A 22,011-nucleotide genomic window follows, 5' to 3' on the forward strand; every position below is an offset into this window, starting at 1 on the left:
TGTGGAACTGAAAAGGAATGAAAACCATTTCCAGGAAAAATAACCTTTTAAAAAATCTTTCTACTTTTATTCTTTGGACTATGACAAAGGTTAGTAGAAATGAATAACGTGCGTTTTAATCGTATTTGTTAGACTTCTTGCACAGTCTGTTTGATTGCAAATGTTTTGAATTTAAAACTTGAGCAGAAAGAGGTGAAACAGTTACAATTAATGTTAAAATGAGTTTGAGAGTTTGAGAGAATCCAGGCAATGTTTCTCGGAAGCTGATATTTCTTTTAAGATATGTTTTTCCAGTTGTGTGCAGTGAGGTTTGCACTTAATGATATGCTTTTCTTTATTATTATTTTCACAAGCATCCATTTGTTACCGTTACTTCCAATAAACCGATAAGAGAATTGATTGCAGAAGCTAAGGCAGAAGTTACGGAAGAAGTGGAAGATGGTAAAGATGAGGATGAAGAAGAGGAAACAGACAATTCTCTGGTCAGTTTGAAATTCAGTTGTTAAAATGAGCAAATAATTTCAATCACAATTTTCTATGGATTTCTCAATTTTTCTGATATTTCACCCAACTTTCACTTCAAGTCATCTGAGCATTACAGCATAAACATATGATAACCCTATTATAAATAGTTGGTGCTTTCAAAATTAGCCTGCTCTTAAACTCATTAAGAGCTAATAATGAAGTCCATTGTCTTCATTTGTTTTCACATGTATATGCAGTGTAGAATGTTTATGTATAAAAGGTTTAAGTCTAAATGACTAGATGAATAAAAACATATTTGTATATTTCATGATGCTTAAACCAAGAAGGAAAGTGTGAGAGTGTTATACAGCAGACTAGGTGTGACTGTCAAAAGAACATAATCCAGAGTCAGGAAAACAAATTTTACGTAGAGGAGATTGTATTTATGACTTTAAAGATGTTTAAGAGTCCCACAGCAGGGACTCTTTGGTTGGAGGGCAAAGCCCTGATGTTCAGTTATGTGGTAGTAGGCTGCAGTGTATGTGTAGTTGGCTCTCTGGCATAACTCAAGCACAGTCAGTGACTGGTACTCCTGGTGGCTGCTATTACCAACACAAGAAGCACACCTCAATTTTTCTCCTCATACCTCACTGAACCATTTGTGTTCCCTGGCTTCTGTACTGCTTTCCACCCCAAGCAGATCTCCACAAGTGTGTATTCTCACTGGCTTTCTCTGGGACTCATTCTCAGTCCCCGACAGCATCACCCACCATTTCCATCAGCTGATTAGCAGCTAAGTTATCAATCTCTGGGTGAGTTGGGGGTGAAGGTCACCCCACAATTCCATTGAGTTGCACAGTAACTTAAGCAATTGTGCCTCGGTGCTGTGAACTTCTGGGGGTGATTCCTGTCCCAGCGTAGGGAGCTGTGATGTAGATACATTTGCTGTACTGCATTTGTTTTAAAAACTGCTTGGAGAACACAAAGCTTCTGGAATGATACAAACAAAAAGGTCTATTACATGCACTTTCAGATTAAAAGCTTGTTTTCTACCTGCTTAGGGAAGCCTTCAGGTGTAGGATACATGTGGTTGTAGCCATGCTTGGTACAATAGCTAATCTAGTATGTTCCCACTGGCAAATCAAAAGCCTGATCTGCAAATTACAGGGTTCTGGCAGTAAGTACAGCCAGAGGTACCGTAATCACCTGGAACACTGGAAGAGCAATTATGGTTAAAATGATTCTTCACCGGTATATTCTTTTTTACATCTGTATGTAATCTGATAATCATTCAGATTTCAGCAACAGCAGTTTCTACAGTTATGTAACTGTTTCTATTCCAGTTAAGTATTACTACTTACTCTGCTGTGCTGGAAGTTTTCACCATTTTAATGGAGCTTCATGGTGATTTAAAAGAAAAGAAAAGTTTCTATTGAAAAACAAAAGGAGAGATTTGATGAAGCTGAAGGGGTTCTTAGTATTGAATTCTATCAGTTCTGTACTAATTAAAACTGCATTAAACCTTCCTATTTAACTGACACAAAGACACGTTTTTCCAATCTGGTTGTAGATGGGACCACCAGGGAAAATAATCTAATACAATAAGGAGCAATGGGGTTGCATAAAGACTCCTGAGGATTCTGTGGAATGCCTGTCACTGCCTGACCGTGCTTTAAGTAAATCTGAAAGTGATTAAATATTTGTCTTTCTTTAATTTTTCAGCAGTTACCTGCAGACAAGCGTGCATCTTCTGACCTTAGCATTGCCAGCTCTGAAGAGGATAAGCTTTCACAGAATGCCTCTGTTCTGGAATCTCTTTCTGAGAAAACAGAAAGTAATGCAATTGAGGAGAAAAGCAACGCCATCTTTCCAGATGATAAAACAATTGAAGATGACTCTCAGGACATTAAAATTAGGAAAACAGCTGAAAGCATACCTGATGGTGTTGGCGGTGATATCAAAGTGCAGAATGGTTCTGTGCCGACAGGTGAAGTTGAACAAGGCAAAATATTGCTAATTGAAAAGAATACAGAAAGGCTGGAAGAAACAGCTGAAGACACAGAACCTCAGAAAGGAAGGAAAGAACTTAATGCTGTAACAAAATCAGAAATAAAGGATGAACACAACTTAAAAACAGAGGAAGAAAATGCCATAGGAAATGCCATAGGAAATGAACAAAGAGAGGAAGATGAACTGCAAGTTGTACCTAGAGTTGATGATGGTGTGGAAACTGGAGAAGCTGTTTCTGGGGAAACAGGTGAAAAAGAAGAGGAAATCAGAACAGATCTCTCAGAGAGTGAGAATGAAAAGGTCAGTGCAGAAAATATCATAGAGCAAAAGGAAGATGAAGAGGAAGCTCAAAAAGAGGCAATAATAGACATCACTACAGACTCTGTGCCTAGTGCTGAGGATAAAGTGTCAGATGAAGAAAAGGAACTCATAAAGCATGGAATTGAAAACATTAAGGAGATAGGTGGTATTGCTGAAACACAGATCAGCGATGGGGATAAAATACCTGAGACGTCGGATAAGCCAGTGGAAAGTCAGGCTAAGCAGGTCCTTGAGATAATCAGCTCTGAAGAAACTCCATCAGAAAGCCAAGATAAAGAGATCAAAGTAGAGAAGAAGCTGGCAGAAAGTGAAAATGAGAATATCTGTAAAATAAGTAGCACGGAGGAAATGGAGAGCAAAGACTCCGGAGAAGATGACGTAGGCCAGAAGGCAATACAGGACAAACCTGAGGGTATTTCTAATAAAATGATGGATGAACAGACTGAGATGGACCAGAATCCAGAACGCAGAGCTGAGAATATCCAGGAAAACAATATTCAAACAGAAAAAGAGCAACCAGAAGTTTCTCCTGATGAAGTAATGAAGAATAAGCTTCAAGGCGCTACCGACGAACAAGCTGATGATTCTGAACTCACGCCAGTCCCCAGTATTAGTATTAGCACTGAAGAAAGTAATGAAAAGGTCAAAATGGATAATCAAGACAGTACTGAAACGTTACAGCAGCTGGAATCTGAGAACCTGAAGGAAAATGATGCAGATTCAGGCACAGGTTCTACAGCTGATAACAGCAGCATTGATTTGAACTTGTCAATTTCTAGTTTCCTTAGTAAAAACAAGGAGACAGGATCAATATCTTTACAGGTAAGTACAAACAATAACATTTTTAATATAAAATCCCACATGAGTCCTATACAAATGCAATACTGAAGCCATCTCCAAGTTTGACATTTGTAAGTAAGAAAACAGACTGAAAAATGTGTATGACTGTGTAGAGTATAGGAACGTGTGTGAATGGGGATGTTTTGCATTGTTCATTCAGTACTTGTCTGGGATTTATGCAGCCAAGCAAGTAGCTGCAGAATTGCTGATTATCTTAGTTTGTTTCATGGTTATATTCTAATACAGTAAAGTATATATAACAAAGTTTAACTATTAAACACAAAGTTTTGTGCACAGTTGTAGTTCAGAGCTAATATTCAAGAAGAGTGGTTTGGTGCCTTACCCTGCTCAGAATCCCCTGCTTTACCAGGACAAATCTCTTTCACTGTCTGAATCTCCCGTTGAATTCCTGTCACTGTCATCTTATGTTTATGTTTAGATTTAAAAGATCTAAGGCAGACTGTCTCGAGTTTGTGTATGCCAGACACTACTCCTTTGTGCTGTACTGCAGCAGTAACACTGGGATGAATGAGCTTATTTGGATAAAGCACATTCCTGAATATGAACTTCACTTTTATCTTTATACTGATATGATTGTTGCCACACTAAGATAGTAACTGTGTAGGAAAAAAAACACAAGAACAAACAAACAAAGGATGACTTGAAATAGCTGCGCTATCGTGACTTCAATGTATTTGCGGTAGCCTTAACACAATGGAGGCAAAGTTTCAGCTGGGGTCTCTTTTGTCCAGTAATAAAACAAAAGCAGCTCTGAGAAGTGGGAATTACTCCCATTCTATCAGCAAGGTCATCATCATATGAGTATTGGCTGCTGTCATGTAAGAATTAAAATCAAAACCAACCAAAATTACAGCGCGTTGGTAGTTAAATTCATTTCCATAGCACGGTTGAGCAGATGAGTTAAACATCGCTGGCTTTCAGCACTGATTTTTCCCAATTAGGCACCTTTATTGCTGGCTGGGGAAAATTATAGGCAAAAGCAGTCAGTAATTGCGACTCTTCAGCTCTTGAAAATCAAACTGAGTCTGTTTTGGTCAGGACTCACCAGTTGTTTTTTCCTCTGAATGGCAATTTGGATGACCAATAATCAGTTTTCCTTTGAGTAAAGAATGTTTCATTTCATGACAATTTTTCAAGTTCCCAGTGAGCAAATAAGGTACTTGATAAGAAGATGCCCTGATTGCTGTGCAGTACGGGCACTTCAGTAATTTAATATTAAGATAATTTAAACCAAGGAAGAAAAAAAGGAAGAGTGAACACAGCTTCAATACAGACCCATTTCCCTATGCTTTATTCAGGAGACAAGGAGACAGAAGAAAACTTTAAAGAAAACTCGGAAGTTTGTTGTTGATGGAGTAGAAGTGAGTGTAACCACATCCAAAATAGTGACCGAAAATGACTCCAAAAGTGAAGAAATGAGATTTTTGCGGTAAGCTTTTCCAAAGGAAATTTTGCAAGAGATTCCGATGTCTTGAACACAGCGGTTGGTTTTGGTCATATTTGGGGACTAAGTTTTGTTCTGTCCATAGAAATAAATGCAAACAGTTTCTCAGTGAGAGGATCCAAACTAGCTTTACTGGATCTAAGCTGCCAGTGCTTTCTCTTTTGTAATTTTCTTTTGTTCTCCCATCAATACGAATTGCTCCTTTTTATTCGTAGGCGTCAGGAGCTGAGAGAGCTGAGGCTTCTTCAGAAAGAGGAGCAGAGAGCCCAACAGCAGCTCAGCAACAAGCTCCTGCAGCAGCGGGAGCAGATGTACAGGCGTTTTGAGCAGGAGATGACAGTGAGTATTTGAATTTTGGTGCCCTTAGAGCATGCCATCGTGACGGAGTTGGCAGAATGCTAGTAGCAACAATACAGGCATTTCCTTCTGTGATGGCTGTGGTTCAGTTTTCATTCTTGCTTATAACAGTAATGTTTCTGCATTATGCGTCACGTAGCTTGTATGCTAAAACCTGCCTGCCAGCTGTGCTTTTCTGTTTTCTTAATAGGGTAAGAAGCGGCAATACGACCAGGAAATAGAGAACCTGGAGAAGCAGCAGAAGCAGACAATAGAGCGCTTAGAGCAGGAGCACACGAATCGGTTACGGGATGAAGCGAAGCGCATCAAAGCTGAGCAGGAAAAAGAGCTGTCCAAATTCCAGAACATGCTGAAGAACAAGAAGAAGGAGGTAAGAGGTTGAGTTTAGATCTCCCCAAACCCTGTGTGCTGTTATCTGAAGTGTCAGTTTTTTGGTTTTGTTCTTTACCTCCAAAAGGAGAGCTAAGAGAAAATTTGATGGCCTAAAATATTGTCCAGTTAATAGTAGCACTTAGTAGTGCTAAGGCAAAGTGAGTAACCTTTGACACAGACACCTTATGCTGTTAATTCATTTAGATTTGAATAGAGTAGTGTAACTCTGTGTGTTTAGCATCCTAAAAGTTGCTTTATTTCACTCTTGAATCAGTTTTGTTGTGCTTGTTTGTACATAAATGTCTCCAGTCTTTGCTCTTAGACTTCCAGAGTTCTTTAAAAAGAACCCTGTACTGTCCATGCTTTTGCATAGAATGATCCCGTAGTATAAAAGTGTATAGAAAAAAAATGTTGCGCTCAGTGTGAACTGTATGCTCATAAATAACCATTTTCTTCTTTTTGTGGAACCTCTTGCATTTTTGAGTCTCCTTCTGTTTTCTGGTGATTGGGTCCTACATGGGAAAGCGGGAAGGACGTTAAATATTGCTCTGAGCTAAAAGCAGTTCTTTCACGGAAACAGGAATAGCATGTGGTGATTTGGACTCTTTTCTGATGATGCTTCCAGCATTAAACAAACAGACATTTGTTTCTGGCTGTAGGGCTTTGTATTTGCAGCTTAAGAGGGCGAACTAAAGTCTGAAGGAAAACGCAGCTGGTGCTCTAAGCTACCCGTGCTTTATTGAGGTGTGTGCAGCGTTCATTTTTGGAATTCTTCAAAGTTTCTTTTAAAAACAAACAAACAAAACCCACAACAAAATGACCATCAGAAAACTAAGAGATTCAGGTGCACATCAGCCTGATTAGCCAGGTTGTATTTGGAAGATTTCTTCTATTCCGATCTCATTCGTCTCAAACTGAAACAAATGTTCCACTCCAGCACGTAGAATGAAAACTTCCTTAAAAACAATAAGTTGTTGGTGTTTCTCGCTTTTAAATTCTTCTGAACATTTACAACCATTTAATATTTTTTCTGTGATTGTTTTTAAGACTTGCCCTGCATAGATGTTGTCTATGTTTGTGACGCTTAACAAGAGCATCTTATACATTCATATTTAATATAGTTTCAGCAATGGCTCTTTTTACTGAGGATTTATTTAAGCTTCCAACAGTTTTTCACAGCCTTACTGTGAAGTAATCATACTCTGCAGTCCCTTTTACAGTAGTGCTTCAAGAAAATACCACTTTTACAAGTGGTGGTTTTCTCAGCTATCGCCTATTGTAGCTGCTGCATGAAAAAGCAAGTGACTGCCATTTCTGAGAGCACTGGATAGCATTTGCATGCAAAAAGAAGCTGGTAAATATCTCCTTCTTGTGCTGGCATACCTCAAGCATGCATTTCTCTGTCTCTTTTCACTAAGCTCCTTTCACTAAACTAACATCCCTACCACTGAAGTATTGCTTTCCAGTATACCTCTAGTGCTTGATCTGCATGTCCTACATTCATAATGCTTGCTGTGGAGAATGTTCTTTTCGCCACCTTCTGCATGCTTATATACACTGTAGGTTTTTTGTGAAGTGGAGAAAGCACCAAAAGAGCTGAGAAAAGAGCTCCTGAAACGCAGGAAAGAGGAGCTTTCACAAAGCCAGCATGCTCAGGTAACAGCAGCAGCTTCAAGCTACTAAAATACAAAAGGCAGCAGTATTCACACAGCTCCATGATTTCACTTGTTGTTGTTGAATGAATATGAAACTTAACTCAGACTAACTCTATGTGTGCTCTTTCTTCAAATACTCCCCTATCACTTCTTATGCAGTACAGGTAGAAATGCAGGAGCAGTGAGTTCCAGGTTTGTGCTGTTAAGCTTAACGTTATGTATAGTGTGCCAAAAAACTGTATTTTACTATGACAAGTTCCACTGCAGTGCTTTTATGAGCTGCGTACCCGAAGTCCATCAAATTGTTAAAGTTTGAGTCAGAAGTTATTTTTTGAGTAATATAATCACAGAGGTGGAAAATACATCGAATCTTTAAGCACAAGGCGTCATTCCTAGCAGCACAACAGATTATCACAGAATCAGGGATGGTTGGGATAAAGGGGACCTTAAGGGCTGTCCAGTTCCACCCCCTGCTGTGAGCTGGGTGCCTCCACCAGATCAGGGCCTGGAGTGCCATCTAACCCAACCTTGGGCTGCTCCAGCAATGGGGAACCCACCGCTCTCTGGGTGGCAGAGCCAGCGCCTCACCTCCCTGTGGGGAAGAACATATTTGATCTAAATCTTCCCTTCTTTTGTTTGTCCTTGTGTCCATGCCCTTGTGAAAAGTCCCCTTCTTCTAAAAGATTAGGTCAAATGAATTTACGTAATGCCTAAACACAGATGAATGGAAACTAGGAGACGTCATAGCTTCATGCCTTCAGACTTGCTGCCTTTACATGAGCTGTCTGTTTTTGTGATGGCTGTAGCCTGTACAAGAGCAAATTTGCCCACAATGGAGTGGTTTTGGATCGAGTAACTTAGATTAAATGTTCATGTGAGTGACCTGGCAGAAAACAACAGCAATATTGTTTGATTACATGGCCTGCTCAGGAGGGGATTTCCCAGCATAGAATTTGATCGAGTTGCAGCGCTCTCCACGCTGGTGATTTGTGTCTCTGATGTTGTTAAGGAAACAATTCAGGAACTGAATGTTTGCAGTGTTTGTGAAGACTTTGTTTCCTTCGCTGGTTTCAGTTTGTTGAAGAAAGAGTTTTAAAGGTGGAAGATCCTTACTTGGAATGGTGCAGTAATAGACAAAGTACAAATGTTCCACTTCAGTATCCAGAAATTCTCTGTGCCTACTTTATTCCATTCACCCTGAGGTTTTAAATGTGTATTATTGACACACTGCAGAGTCTCATTTCTTCTTTTCTTTAAGACCAGCACTATATTTCATTGTATTCTGACATAGGAAGTACATTGTGTCCCACAGGGCGTTGCTCAGGTTATGATTCAGTCTTTTCAGTTGTCTTCATGTACGCTTTTCAACGCACAAATGCAGGATGTAAGTCCCCGAATACAAACCAAGAAGTTTTATTTCCCTATATCATGTCCCAGATGTTTTCTCTTTCTGCTCATATGTGCTGATCAGTTTCACTGCTGCCTCCAAACGAGTTAGCAGAAATGTGGATAACTACATTATCTATCTATCTATTCCTATATATATATAAAAGGACAGCATCGCTAACTCTGGGCAGAGCGCTGAAGATTCTCACAAACGAGATACAGTAACGTTCTCAGCTGTTTGTTTGTTCAGCACATGTGAGAAACACTTGTGTGACTTGAATGCTGTGTGTGCAGTCAAATTATGGGTTGTGAAGATATTGGTTTAAGAACCTGGGCAGAACCAAGTGGTGATTTTAAAGAGGCAGACCTGCCTTTTGCACCATCCAGCATATTCCTGAGTAAGGTCTACGATCTTTGTTGCATGGCTGCTTTCTGAGACTGCCGGTTTTACCTCAGTGCTAACACTTAGTGAGGGGTTTTTTCTGTGTGTGCTTTGGGTTTTTTTTTTAATGTGTTGTAAGTAGATATGGAAGCAACGATGTTTCAATGATTGACAGTAAATCTCCAGCATAACTTTTCTTGGCTGTGACTACACTAGAGCAGCTGTCCCTCTGCACTTTCCAGATAAAAAGATTACTAGGAGATTAAACATGCTATTAATTATATGCCTGCTTGCTCAAAATAAACTTTTAGTTTTCTCCTTTTCCAACTAGGAAGGGAAACAGCAGTATTTTTCCATCAGCTCACATATTTGATTATTTGAATGCCTGATGTCATTCACACACCTGGCCTCCCAGTCTGTTTTGTACCCTCAGCCCTGATCCTTATTCCACCTCTGGTTTTCTGTTACCCATGTAAGCTTAACTCTGCTGCCCACTGAGAAACATGAAAAACTTGACTATTTTTCTGTAACGTTGTATGAAAATGAAGACCAAGATTCTCCTGGTCATAATATAAAGTATTTTTAATTAACATGCAGTTCTGCATGTTGCTGATGGCTCTTAGCAAGGTTCAGTAAAAAGAAAACAGATCGCTAGCTCAGGAGGCCCTTGCAGTGATCACCTGCGGTATTTTCAGCCTCACACCATCTCCCATCCAGCAGGCCATCTTTAACTTCACTGTGTGTAACAGCAAATGCTTTAGCTGCCTGTTTTGCCTCGGAAGGACACTGCCATCGTGTTGTGTTTTTTTTTTTTTAACCTCTATGTCCTGGTAGAAACATCTGCATTAATGTCTTGCGGTGTGTGTGTGTGCGCATGCCTGTGTGCCAGTAGATGTAGTCTGAGGTTGGGTTTTCGTGATAGTTGCAAAGAAGAAATACAACGGTGTGCTCTTGTGACGTGGACAGGGACTCTTACTACTCTCAGTTCTCATGACGTGGTGCAGTGCCTGAGGTACCTTGGATAATGGAAGGTGCAAATGATACGCAGACTGCATCACACAGATGGCAAATCATTTGTGAGGAGCCAGGTCAGCTCTGGCATGCTGAGCTCAGTAGTGCTGCAGAGTGCAATTCCCACAGAAGCCATTGGGTGTCTTCTTTGCAGTCTCACAGGATCCCAAACCTCAGTCAGTATCTTTGCATTAATGAAGTGATGAACCACTTGAGGTTGAGACACAATTCTGAAACTAACACATAAATAACTCGGCTTTACCTAATAATCCAAAGCAAAAAAAATAATCATTGATGCTTCTGTTTTCTTGCATCCAAGAATCCATAACTGTTGATACAACTGAGATCAACTATGTATCGAGCATGCTTGTCTTTGCTACCTTTAAACTGCAGCTTTTTTAGAGGAGAGGCAGAATGAATTGTAGAGTATTGGTTAGTCTGCTGTCCTTGGTCTTATTTCTGAAAGTATTATTTAAATATTAAGTATTCTCTTGCCTTCTCTGCGTGTAGAAAATTCAACTGGTAGCTCTGTATCTGAGGCATGTTAACTCAAATGTCTGTAGCTGAACTTGTTTTTGTGTATAGCTCATTCTGAGAGAACTGGGAATTTCATTGAAATGCTGCGTAGCTGGAAGTACAGTATTTAATTCATTGCTTTCCACCAGGAGCAGGAGTTTGTGCAGAAGCAGCAACAAGAACTGGATGCATCTCTTAAGAAAATCATTCAGCAGCAAAAGACAGAACTAGCCACCATTGAACGAGATTGCCTCAACAGCAAACAGCAGCTCATGAGAGGTGAGGCTCTCCTTAAAGGCAGTTATTGTGCTGCATTTCAATAAAACGCTGATATGGAACAGTAATAAAAACATGTGCTTAAGGAATAGCATCGCTCTTAAAATGTGATTGTAGGCCACTTTTGAACATACACTTGCAGGTGGGTTAGAAAGGATTGTGCTGCACTTTCTGAACCTGCCTTCTCCCCTCAGCTCGCGAAGCTGCGATCTGGGAGCTGGAGGAACGACATCTACAAGAGAAACACCAACTCCTCAAACAGCAACTCAAGGATCAGTACTTCATGCAGAGGCATCAGCTGCTTAAGAGGCATGAAAAGGTCAGTGTTGACTTTGATGCTTTCTGTTGTGTATAATCATCTCCTTTATGTATTTTAATCAGTCTCTGTGGTAGCTGTTTGCTTAGGTGATACCCACATGGGTATTTCCATGCTGCATAGATTCTTTCCTTCTGTTGAAATAAGAATAAACCATGATCTTGCAGCACTAACAGGGGTACATCGAAGTATGAGGGATCATATTTTTACCATTTGATTCCTTTAAAAAAGAAATCCACAAAATGGCAGCAAAACCACCGCCACCCTTCTGCTATTCTAAATAACAAATTGCGCTTGTGCCTAAAATTTAGCAGAGTTTTGGCTTGTGGTTAAATAAATCACTCACTAGTAAATCACCTTGGAATTCAATGAGCAGTACAAGAAACTAGATGAGCTTTGGGCAAGTACTGAAATCTACCTTTGTGTAGCTAAATCCTGTAAAAGCCCAGAAGGCAACACATTTTCTACAGGGCATTTAACTTTTTATTTTTTAATATAATATATAGTAAATAAAGGAATACAATTCTTGGAAACTTAAACCCAATGAAGAGCAAGACAATAGGATTTCCTTGTTCATTAGATCAGGGTTGGCCTCCACTGCAAACTGACATGTATATACTTGGGCATTGGTATTTTAATCCCCATTATGGCTGCTGCTTTCATTTTGAAGTTCTGTTCCACTGAAGCTTCTCCTTGAATAGCACACACACCTTGAAAATATAATTCAGGAGCTGAGCAACCATTGTAAAGTGTCTTTCTTAGAACATTAAAGAATTTTATATGGGCTGAGCATGATCCAGAGCTCTCCAGAATTCAAGGAAGACCTCATCTGCCCCTCTGGTATCACAAGGGCTGAGTCTCATTTCTCCTGAAAGAAAGACTCAGACAACATGTGCACTGATGAGATGCGAATGCTCTAATGTAAGAGGTATTCAGCAACATTTCCATGTGGTTAATGTTTTAGGAAACGGAACAAATGCAGAGATACAACCAACGCCTTATTGAAGAGTTAAAGAACAAGCAAACTCAGGAAAGAGCCAGGCTGCCTAAGATCCAGCGAAGTGAAGCAAAGACTCGAATGGCTATGTTTAAGAAAAGTTTAAGAATTAATTCATTAGCCTCTCCAGATCAAGATCGTGAAAAAATTAAGCAGGTAATTAATACAAATGATCTTAATGGTGTAAATGCTCGATGTGACATAAACACAAAAGTGATCATGGGACAGAACGCACTCTGTAAGTTCATAGATGGTACAAAACTAGGTTGATGTATGGATCTCTGCTGCCGTTCAGTCAGGCTGGAGAAGGGGGCAGACATGGTCCTCATGAAGTTCAACAAAGTCCTGCACCTCAGGGCCATTAAAAATATTTAAATATAGTAGAATCATTCAGTTCAGTAATACTGTATGCCACACGTATCTGTCCTGTCATGTACAGTTGTTCCATTCAGGTAAATTGTTCTCTCTAGGGACATAATCTAAATTGTCTTTTCAATTGTAGTTTGCAATCCAAGAAGAAAAGAGGCAGAAAAATGAAAGACTGGCGCAGCATCAGAAACATGAAAATCAAATGCGGGACCTTCAGTTGCAGTGTGAAGCAAACATCAGAGAACTGCATCAGCTACAGGTAAAAACAGATGATAGTAGATGGACATCCAGTGGGAAGATTCTGCTTTGCCTGTGTCTGTTACTAACCTGAAACGTTTTTTCCTGCATTTTTCTTGATGTGAATTCTTTCAGTTTTGCTTTCAAAGGCCTGCAGCGTACTATTCAACCAGCCTCAGAAGCTTGCATTACTAAGAAATCATTTTATGCCTCAGAAGTGCATGAGCCATAAGCAAATGATCACTCTCAGAGTATTTACTGAGTTCCTAGTGCTGTTCTGTGTAGGCAGCATCTCCTTTTAACCTGTTCTTGCTCAAATGTCAGTAATCACAACAGCAGTAGGCAGCACCAGGCACTGCTCACAAGGCATTCAAAGAAAATTGTCTTTACAAAGTGCAGGGTGCCATTTATGCTTGAGCTTGTGGAAGGTATTTAGAAGGAATTATCTCCTTACAGCAAGGAATTTGATGTCAGTTCTGGTATGCTTTTGGTAGAAGCAGGTACTGTATACTAAAGGCTAAGGCCTTCTGTTCCATTCAAGGACTCAAGGCAGTTTTAACGTATTAATTGATCACCTGCTGATAACCTTGGCATAAAGAAATGTTTCAGTGGCCAAGGAAGCTAAATTTACTGATCACTTTTCTTGCCTCCTGCAAATGCAGCCCCTGGATGTGCTACTAATACGGCTCAGTAAAACCCCAAGTACTGTGGGAACCTGTGTGAGAATCAGCTCAAGTAAAATTGAGCAGATTAGGGCTGCTCTGAGCCTCCAACCAAGAGAAGTTGGCCCTTAGCTGCACTCAGGAGTAGCCAACTGCTTTTTATTCCTGGTTTTTCTTTTTTCTTTCTTTTTTTTCAGACCCAGTTAGGCTTGTAACTTTAGAAACAAGGAAACAAGAAGGGCTTTAAGGGCTGCCAACCGCTCTTAATACAAAGATTCCATGCAGCCTAATACTTAACTGTATTTTTGCCATGCTTCAAAGTTTACTCTGAAAGTTAAGCGAGTGCCTGTACAACTTATACAATGGGAAGCTGGTGTGATTTGATTTCCTTTCTCATTACAGGGTGATTCTGAAGCTGTTTCAGTGCAAGCACCTCCCACTCTCTAGACCGTGTTTGTTAGGTTCAGCTCCTTAGCACTGACAATTGAAATACTCAGCTCCTATGCTGCAAACCCTGCTTCCTTTCCAATGTCATCAGTTTTTATAAATTATAAAATCTTCCTTCAGAAAGCAAAGCAGAAATGCTGCATGACCTCAAATAGCGCTATTAGTATTAGGCAGTTCTGACTGACGCTGTCAGCTGCTCCCTTAGTGGCAGTCAACAGTGTGGATTTACGACTATTTCTTATCTCAATTGGTTCTGATGGAAAGATCAGCTTTTGATAATGCAACCTCGTAACATACTTCTATCTTGTAATTATGTACGTCAGTGTTTACACAGAATAAGCTAATTAAAAGGAATTAGGACAACATATGTCACTGTACCAACACTGAGTTGTCTAATCTGAATTAGTTTTACAAGGATTATCTTTATCTTGTTTTAAGAATGAAAAATGCCATCTACTGGTTGAACACGAGACTCAGAAGCTCAAAGAGCTGGATGAAGAGCACAGCCAAGAACTGAAGGAATGGAGAGAGAAACTGAGACCGAGAAAAAAGGTAAATTGCAGCAGTCCTGAGTCAGAAAATAAGGAAGTGTTCAATCTTGCAAATGCAGACCTTACAAAAAATAACGCAGAGGAAAACCAAGGTACTGTGCAAAACTGCCACAGTTCAGTGTGTAATGAAAGAAGATACAATATGTGCAGTGAGAAAGGCATGCATGTTATCAGGCCTTACTGCGTCCCTCTTGCAGGGCATGAGTATGTATTTCCACATGAAACGGCTGAAGTAAATCTGCGTTAGCAATGTATCTCAGCAGCCATTAGAACGTTACAACAACTGAGTGCTCAGTAACAATCAGAGTGGTTGTGGTAGTTGATTTTCAGACTGGGAAGCACCAGAGTTTCCTACAACTTCAAGAATAACCTACAGGCAGATGATGTTTGTCCTTACATTGCCAGGACGTGGTGCTTATGCAATCTGGTAACTGTAGGTGACTTTTTACAGTGATGCATGCAGTTACATCGCATCAGAGTGGCAGCGGTTTAATAGTCTTGTTGTGTTTTGCTTTTACCCCCCTTTGACAATCTGATTTTGTTCTTAGACTCTGGAAGAAGAATTTGCCAGAAAACTGCAGGAACAGGAAGTTTTCTTTAAAATGACTGGAGAATCCGAATGCCTTAACCCTTCCACACAAAGCCGCATTTCCAAATTCTATCCAATCCCCAGCCTTCACTCAACTGGGTCATAACTCTGGGAACTGCTGCAGGTTTTTCATATCTGGAATTGTTTGTTTCTTCATCCCCATCGTCTAACATGATCTAATTGCAGCGTGCATTAAAGGACCTTGGCGCTTTTTGTTTTCGGTGGAGGCAATCAGTGTCACGATCACTTTTTTATTATTATTATTATTTCTTTGAATGGAAGAAAAGAGAAAAGGAGTTGCTGCATAGCGGTAATGTGACGTCCTTCAGATGTTTCAAGAACACGTTGTTGTTTTTTTTATCTCGGTCTCAAAGTAAGTTATCCGTGGTTTTGACTTAAAGAAAGTCTAGAACAGGAATTGTAATATTTCTCATCACAAAAAAAAATGTTTATGTGAATTTTTAAACAGTGTAATATTAGTTACGCTACTGTGTTCTTAAGTGTCTCATTTCTACACAAGATGAGTTCCATAACTGAAACTGCCCTGAAGGGTTTAAAACGTTACAGTCTTGAGCAATGCTCTCAGAGCAAGGACTGAAGCTGATGACTCAGAGCATGCCAATAACCAAAAAAACGATCCCCTGTGCTTACACCACTGGTAACAGTAAAAGCCTTTGCAGCTTCTTTAAAAGAGAAACCTCCGGTGTAAATTAAACTGAGCTGATCTCCATTATGTGTTTTGTCCATCAGTTCTGTAATGAAACGGGGTGCTAGTTTAATTAAGACAGTGCCTGAAACACTTTGGTATGCTAATCCTGGTCACAGGGTGTTTTGTCATCTAAAAACAAAGCAAATACTCCATTGCATCGCTGTTACTGTACAAAACAGAAGATTTCTTGCTGCTACTGCCATTTTTGTTGTAAATCCTCACCCTAAAATATTTTGCACTAAAATATGTAAAGGTGAAAGAAATGCTAACTTTAAAATACACGGTTTATTAATTTCCTTAGCTATTACAGGTGGTTATTTCTACAAATGGAAAACCTGTAGAATGTATTTTTTAGAAAGCAGTGTGCACAATGCACGTGTTCTCTCTAACCATACCTGGAAAGGGTAGAGCCATCTTTCTGTTCTCACCAAAGCCTGTTTGTTTAAACTCCATCAGAGCATGGAGGTGGTTGGTCATATTCACAGGTAACCATGGCGGAGTCTGATTTGATGACAAGTGTCGGAGTTGGTTGTTTTGTTGTTGTTGTTTTAGTCCTTTTATTTTATAGAAAGATTTAAGTTAAATATATAGACAGAATTCTTAATGAAGCTGTTTTTCTTTGTTGTTGGGTTGTTGTTTTTTTTTTTTTTTTTGGCTTTTGTGTTGCCACGTACTAACATAGATGGTTTTTATTTTTCAAGTTGATAGATGTACAATAAGTTATTTACCTGACTGGTCTGCAGTGGAAAAAAAGTCTGAAATGTTTCTTATATAGTTGGTAGGGAAATAAAAGTGTATTGGGTCACTTTTACTGCACTCCTTTTGGTGGCAGTCATAGCGAGACAGTACTGTAAACTGTACTTTGTATTTGTAAAATAGTGTTTCCTGTTATTTGAGGCCTAACTTCCGATTCTCTTGGGGCATCATCTGCAACATTTGTTTTGCTGGCTCGCATTAAATGCACGGCTGGTGAACGTCATACGGTGTTCATTTCATGGGAACAGAACTGATGCATGTGAATGAACTCTTGACATAGGAATTGAATCAGATGCGGTTGAAAACTTGGATGCTGAAATGTCTGGATGCTGAAGCTCTGCTTTGTCATTGAAGACACTTAAAATTTACAGCACAGTATCAACAGTTGGAAAATGCATGTTTTAATTTAAATTTTGTAACTTTTTGATAGCGTAATTACTTTATTAGCTAGCCCTAATTTCTGGCATTTTATTAGATAAAAGCGTATCGTGTACGGTTGTAAATTCACAAACCATATCTCTGGAATGTTATCCGTTGCAAAACACAGAGTTCTTTAAGTTGTTTCTTCAGTAGGGTGAAATATGGCTCTGGCCTTTACTTTCTAAGCTCCACCATCATAAATTGACTCACTAAAATCAGCAGGTAATCCTCATCTCTGTATTTAAAAACTTGTTTGCAGTTTTGTACGCAGTAGGCTCTGTGACTTATCTGGGGGATAGACGTGGCAAGCAGATCTCCCATTCTGGGTTCCCTCTGCCTTTATCCACATTAAATTCTCAGAGACATGTTAATCTTCTTCCATTGCTGGCAGTCCCAGTGATCACTTAGCAGTTACCTCTGTCTAAATCTTTAACTCGAAGATCCTTTTCACGCATGCTCATGCAATCTGATCTCAAGTGTAAATTGTACAAACAAGTAACAGTTCTGTGTTGGAGGAAGGGACTGAATGTAGTGATTGCAGCCCTATTGAGTCCTTGGCCAGGGCTGGAGTCATAGGGTGCTGGTGAGCAGCTGCAGTCTTGTGAACTGTGCTGGGATTTGATGTCTGGTGTGAAAATACATTTGTTCTGGGATAGCAGGAGCTAACATAGGTACTCACACATTTAAACTGATAAAACTGTCGTTGCCAGTATTGGGCAATGTGAAAGAGAAGGTGTACGCTATTATGTCAATGCCAGAAAATCCAGTTTAAGTGAATTTAGACCCACGTAGGCTCGGAAGAGCTCTTCTGAGATATAAAATCCAATCTCTCTACTATTTTATCACATAATCCCTTTAGTAACTGTTAGAAGTTCAGTCTCAAAGGAAATTGGGTGTATTTTCCTTAGCCAGAACAATGTACTTGCTTGCTGAGTTCTTGGCAGATCTTGTATTTCCTACAAACCCTTCAGAAGACAAGCAAATATTGTGATCACCTTTGTTTTACTACTCTGGCTGCTCTGAAAGTAATGCCTCTCATTTATTTCCATGGAAACTACAACAGATACAGCTCTATTTGATAGAGCAAGCTCTCAGATGCAATGTACTGATTCTCAGTATAGTCACCACCATCAGCTGTCATTTACACCAGCAATGACCAAGAGCCTGTAGGCCATGCTTATAAAATTCCACATGGCTGCCCACGATAGGGCTTGTCTTCCCTGTTGCTGCTGCCACTGCTGAAACACCCCACCCCCCACCTCACTGTGCCCACAGCCGCTGTTTGGTCTCCATGAATGTCACTGGGTGCCATTTTTTCTGTAAGGGGGAACTCACCAACACACCTTTGCTTCGCCCACACTTCCATGTCAGACCCATTCTCTCAGACTGCCCCTCTGCTGCCCAATGCAGATTTGTGCAGTCTCCTCATTTACTGGAGCTCTGCCGTTTGTGGCATCCTGTAATTCTCCACCAATGCAGCCATTAGCATTTACAATCCCATATTTTACTTCACGATCTGTACTTCTGGATCTCAGAAAAACTTCCTTGTGTTGACGTGTCCACACATGTTCCTGTTCCCTGACTTCTAACAGGAGCTTCATAGCAGATTCAGAATGATGAATTGGTTAATTCTTGGGGAGAATTAACCTTAATTCCCAGACAAGCTGAGGCTGCCCTGGCACGTTTCTTAGTCTTACAAAAAATGAGAACAGGTAAAAGGAGGGAAAAAGAAACTTCTTAGCATTTCTCTTGCTAGAAAGGGGATGTTGTTTGCAGACCTTTTAGTTCTCTATTCCCTTCCTCTCACTTTAGTCCTCATCCTTTCTGTAACTGCTGCACTTCCTGCATAAGAGCAGTTGGGGGCTCTGGAGAAAGCAGAAGAACTCTTAATTAAAATGTGCTTAAAACCAGCTAATGAGCAATAGGCCCAACTGTGCTAAAAGCAGACAGGAGGTACTGAGCCCTAAGATGCTCTCAATTCCCAAAATCTTTTTCAGTTTCCATGCTAGGTAAAGCCTCTTTCTTAAAGATTATCAGATAGGCTGAGAATGGTGGAAAGAACAGAAACCAGAAGGAGAAAGCTGCTGAACTGTCATGCCCCCAGTCTCTGTAAGAAAGCCAAGCAGAGCGCTGTTGTGTAATAAAACCTCGTACTCCAGGGCATCTCCAAGCTCACGTTGTCCCAGAAGTTTGATGAATGTTTTGTGTTAACAAACCAAGTCGTTTTGCCTTACAGGAAGCAACCAAATAACATGAGATGGATGAATAATTGGCAAAGGATCTCTGTATGTTTAGCTCATGGAAATGAGCTTGCAGTAGCAGCCATACAACAGTTTTGGTTGTTGGTTTTTTTTTTGTTGTTGTTCTTGTTTTTAAAAGTAATTTGATTTCATGGCTTTCTGTAGAATATTGTAATAATTCTGCTGTAAATACAATAAAAATCACAGTTTGCTGAGAGGGTCTCTGTTTTCTTTTCAGAAACTCGTATAAACTTCAGTGATCAGTGAGTGAGTGGGATGATTTGTTATTAAGTGAGGATAAAAAATACTTTAACCTTGTGTGGTTGCATGGGCCCTGGCTGGAATAGCCCAGTGTGTGAGTAGAGATTGAACACAAACCTTGTTCTGCATGACAGCCTGGCTTGCACATCACAGCTGGCTGAGTAGCTCTGGCATTGCTTGAGACATGAGAGCACAGCTGCTGCACTTAAGCACGACCATAAGAGAGTTTCTTCTGTGGTTGTTTGTAAGATAGATTAGAAAGGAAACATCTCAGCAGAGCCAGGTGAAGAGTATGACCCAGAAGGACACAGGTTTAATGGGCCAACGCTGCAAGCTGCTGTATGCTCTGAAAACTGACCTGGTTTGTATGGAACCTTGTTCCAAACTCTCCTGAAGACTGCAAACCAGAGATCCCAAGAAACAACTTGCTGGCTGCTTGGTCTCATACTGGTGATGAGAATGAAGCAAAACTGGCACCATTGACCACTCAAACACCACAGCATGTCTGCCCACAGTCACAGTGACTCTGGTACAGACCACGCCATGTAATACTGATAGGCAAACTTCAAATATAAAACACACTTTAATTGGGAATGTTTACATTATCAAGTTTTTCTGAATGTTTCAAAAATAGAATGCAAAAACGTTCTTTAAAAGTCAACAAATTATGTTTGAGAAAAGTGCTTCAGTTCTGTCCCTGTGCACGTCACAGCAGGCCGTGCTGCACAGCACAAGAGGCCCACACTCCCTGCAAAGTCTTTGCATGTGCTGTGCCCTGTGTGCTGCCACAGCCTGCTCTGTAACAGGACTTTGTCAATGGAAGCAGAATTGGGAGTGAGGTTAATACGTGTTGAATGCCAGAGCACTGAAAAACTGAAGAGCTGGAAGGGAACCGCTTTCCAAAGTGGGTCACAAGTGGGGAGACAACAGGTGCTGACCCCAGAGATCTGAAAGCACTCCCAGCTCCAGCCAGGACCCTGCTCAGTGCCACCAGCACCTGATGCACCAGGTACCCCCCACTACAGCCAGCACAAGGACATGCTCAGGAAGCTCAGTCCTGGCACTTCCTGCATGGCTTTTGGTCTGACTCTTACCACTTGTTTGGTATGGGGAGAGTTTCTTTTCTTTTTTTTGCTGGATACGTGGCTAGTTGTTTAAAACAAGCTTTTATGTAGCTGGGAATAATACAAGATTGGATTGAGGGGAGCAGGAAGCCCTTGTCAGCACAAAAACACAAACCTGGATAGGCTCAGCAGCTCTAAGCCACACATTCACAGCAGGAGGAAACATCCACACTAGATCAACTCTGGACACATGTAAAAGAGCCATTCAGATCTCAGCAGAAACACTGAACTATCAAGTCTAAGTACTTAGCTGGCTGGCAAGGACATTTTAGCAGTAAGGCAGTGAAGATCCACATGAAATCTCTGAGCTGCTAGGGATGCTGCCCGGTGCAGAACTGACTTTGCTCTATCCTTAAACTCCAACACTTCTTCTTTTCCTTCTGCCACCATACACTTGTTCACCTGGGGACAAGGAGAAAGTCAAAAGGAGGGTTATTTGAAGAACTCATGTAGAAAAAAAAAAAGACAAAAAACACTACACCATGAAGCAACCAAGGAAACCAACCCATGCTGTGTCAGCATTTCCCACTCCCCATCCCCTGGGGATGGCAGATGTCCATACCTTTCTCGCCTTTCTCTCCTTTTGGTCCCCTCTGCCCATGGCGTCCTGGTGGGCCCATCGGCCCAGGATCACCTGAAGGAATGAGAAAACCAAGTTTGTCCACAAGCATGATTGGGATAGGTCAGAGTAAGGAAGAGCAAATTAGGCTGCTGCTTGGGCTGAGATTGAAAAAGTACTGCCTTCACTACATGGAGGCTCTGACCAAAAGAGCAGCCTGGTTCCAACCATCCTTTTGGTCACAGTGCCACTTCCTGGGCAGCAAGAAGTTACTGGCATTATAGAGCTTGAAAGGGAAAGGATGGCAAGCTTTACCTTTGGGGCCGGGATAACCCCGCTCTCCTTTCTCACCAGGAGGTCCCCGGACAGTACCGTGTGCTGGAGAGGAAAACAGCATGAGTGAGTAGGATAAACCACCTGCAAAGGACTGTGTGTTCACTTAGAGAAGCAGTGAGTCACACCAAAAGGACATTTCTCTAGGTTAAATAGGATTAGTCTCAGCAGGAGCAGTTTTTTCAAATACATTCTCAATAGACCAAATGCAGGCTGGGATCTCATTTCATGAGCACTGCTCTGCCACCCAGCCCAAGAGTCCTGCCTGTCACCTGTGCTGGAGCTGGTCCCTGCTTAGAGGGGACTTTGAGAGCAGTGAGCAGCTCTTTTTCTGAGGTGCACATGCCAGTCCAACCAGTTTAAACATGGGCTGCAAGCTCAGTGG

At 40.7% G+C, this 22,011-nt stretch overlaps 2 protein-coding genes across 5 annotated transcripts in view; one reads left to right on the forward strand and one right to left on the reverse strand.

Annotated features, from left to right (window-relative positions):
* SLK (STE20 like kinase) overlaps positions 1-19,564 on the forward strand; it is a 43,195-nt gene extending 23,631 nt beyond the window's left edge. For 2 of the 4 annotated variants that reach the window (XM_015867035.2, XM_032445342.1), the window contains 12 exons: positions 354-482; positions 2,188-3,618; positions 4,956-5,086; positions 5,317-5,440; positions 5,649-5,828; positions 7,394-7,486; positions 10,930-11,059; positions 11,251-11,375; positions 12,337-12,525; positions 12,872-12,997; positions 14,523-14,636; positions 15,184-19,564. In XM_015867035.2, the coding sequence (XP_015722521.1) occupies positions 354-482; positions 2,188-3,618; positions 4,956-5,086; positions 5,317-5,440; positions 5,649-5,828; positions 7,394-7,486; positions 10,930-11,059; positions 11,251-11,375; positions 12,337-12,525; positions 12,872-12,997; positions 14,523-14,636; positions 15,184-15,330 (2,919 nt within the window). In that variant the 3' untranslated portion in view covers positions 15,331-19,564. The remainder of the gene's footprint in view (positions 1-353; positions 483-2,187; positions 3,619-4,955; positions 5,087-5,316; positions 5,441-5,648; positions 5,829-7,393; positions 7,487-10,929; positions 11,060-11,250; positions 11,376-12,336; positions 12,526-12,871; positions 12,998-14,522; positions 14,637-15,183) is intronic. The other 2 variants (XM_015867036.2, XM_015867037.2) reach the window with 2 other exon arrangements.
* A 610-nt stretch (positions 19,565-20,174) lies between these two features.
* Positions 20,175-22,011, reverse strand: part of COL17A1 (collagen type XVII alpha 1 chain) — a 39,616-nt gene continuing 37,779 nt past the window's right edge. The window contains exons 55-57 of the mRNA XM_015867033.2: positions 21,609-21,671; positions 21,297-21,368; positions 20,175-21,136 (exon numbers count right to left, since the gene is read on the reverse strand). Of these exons, the coding sequence (XP_015722519.1) occupies positions 21,087-21,136; positions 21,297-21,368; positions 21,609-21,671 (185 nt within the window). The 3' untranslated portion in view covers positions 20,175-21,086. The remainder of the gene's footprint in view (positions 21,137-21,296; positions 21,369-21,608; positions 21,672-22,011) is intronic.

The sequence above is a fragment of the Coturnix japonica genome, chromosome 6 (genome assembly GCF_001577835.2).
Source record: "Coturnix japonica isolate 7356 chromosome 6, Coturnix japonica 2.1, whole genome shotgun sequence".
Lineage (NCBI taxonomy): Eukaryota > Metazoa > Chordata > Aves > Galliformes > Phasianidae > Coturnix > Coturnix japonica.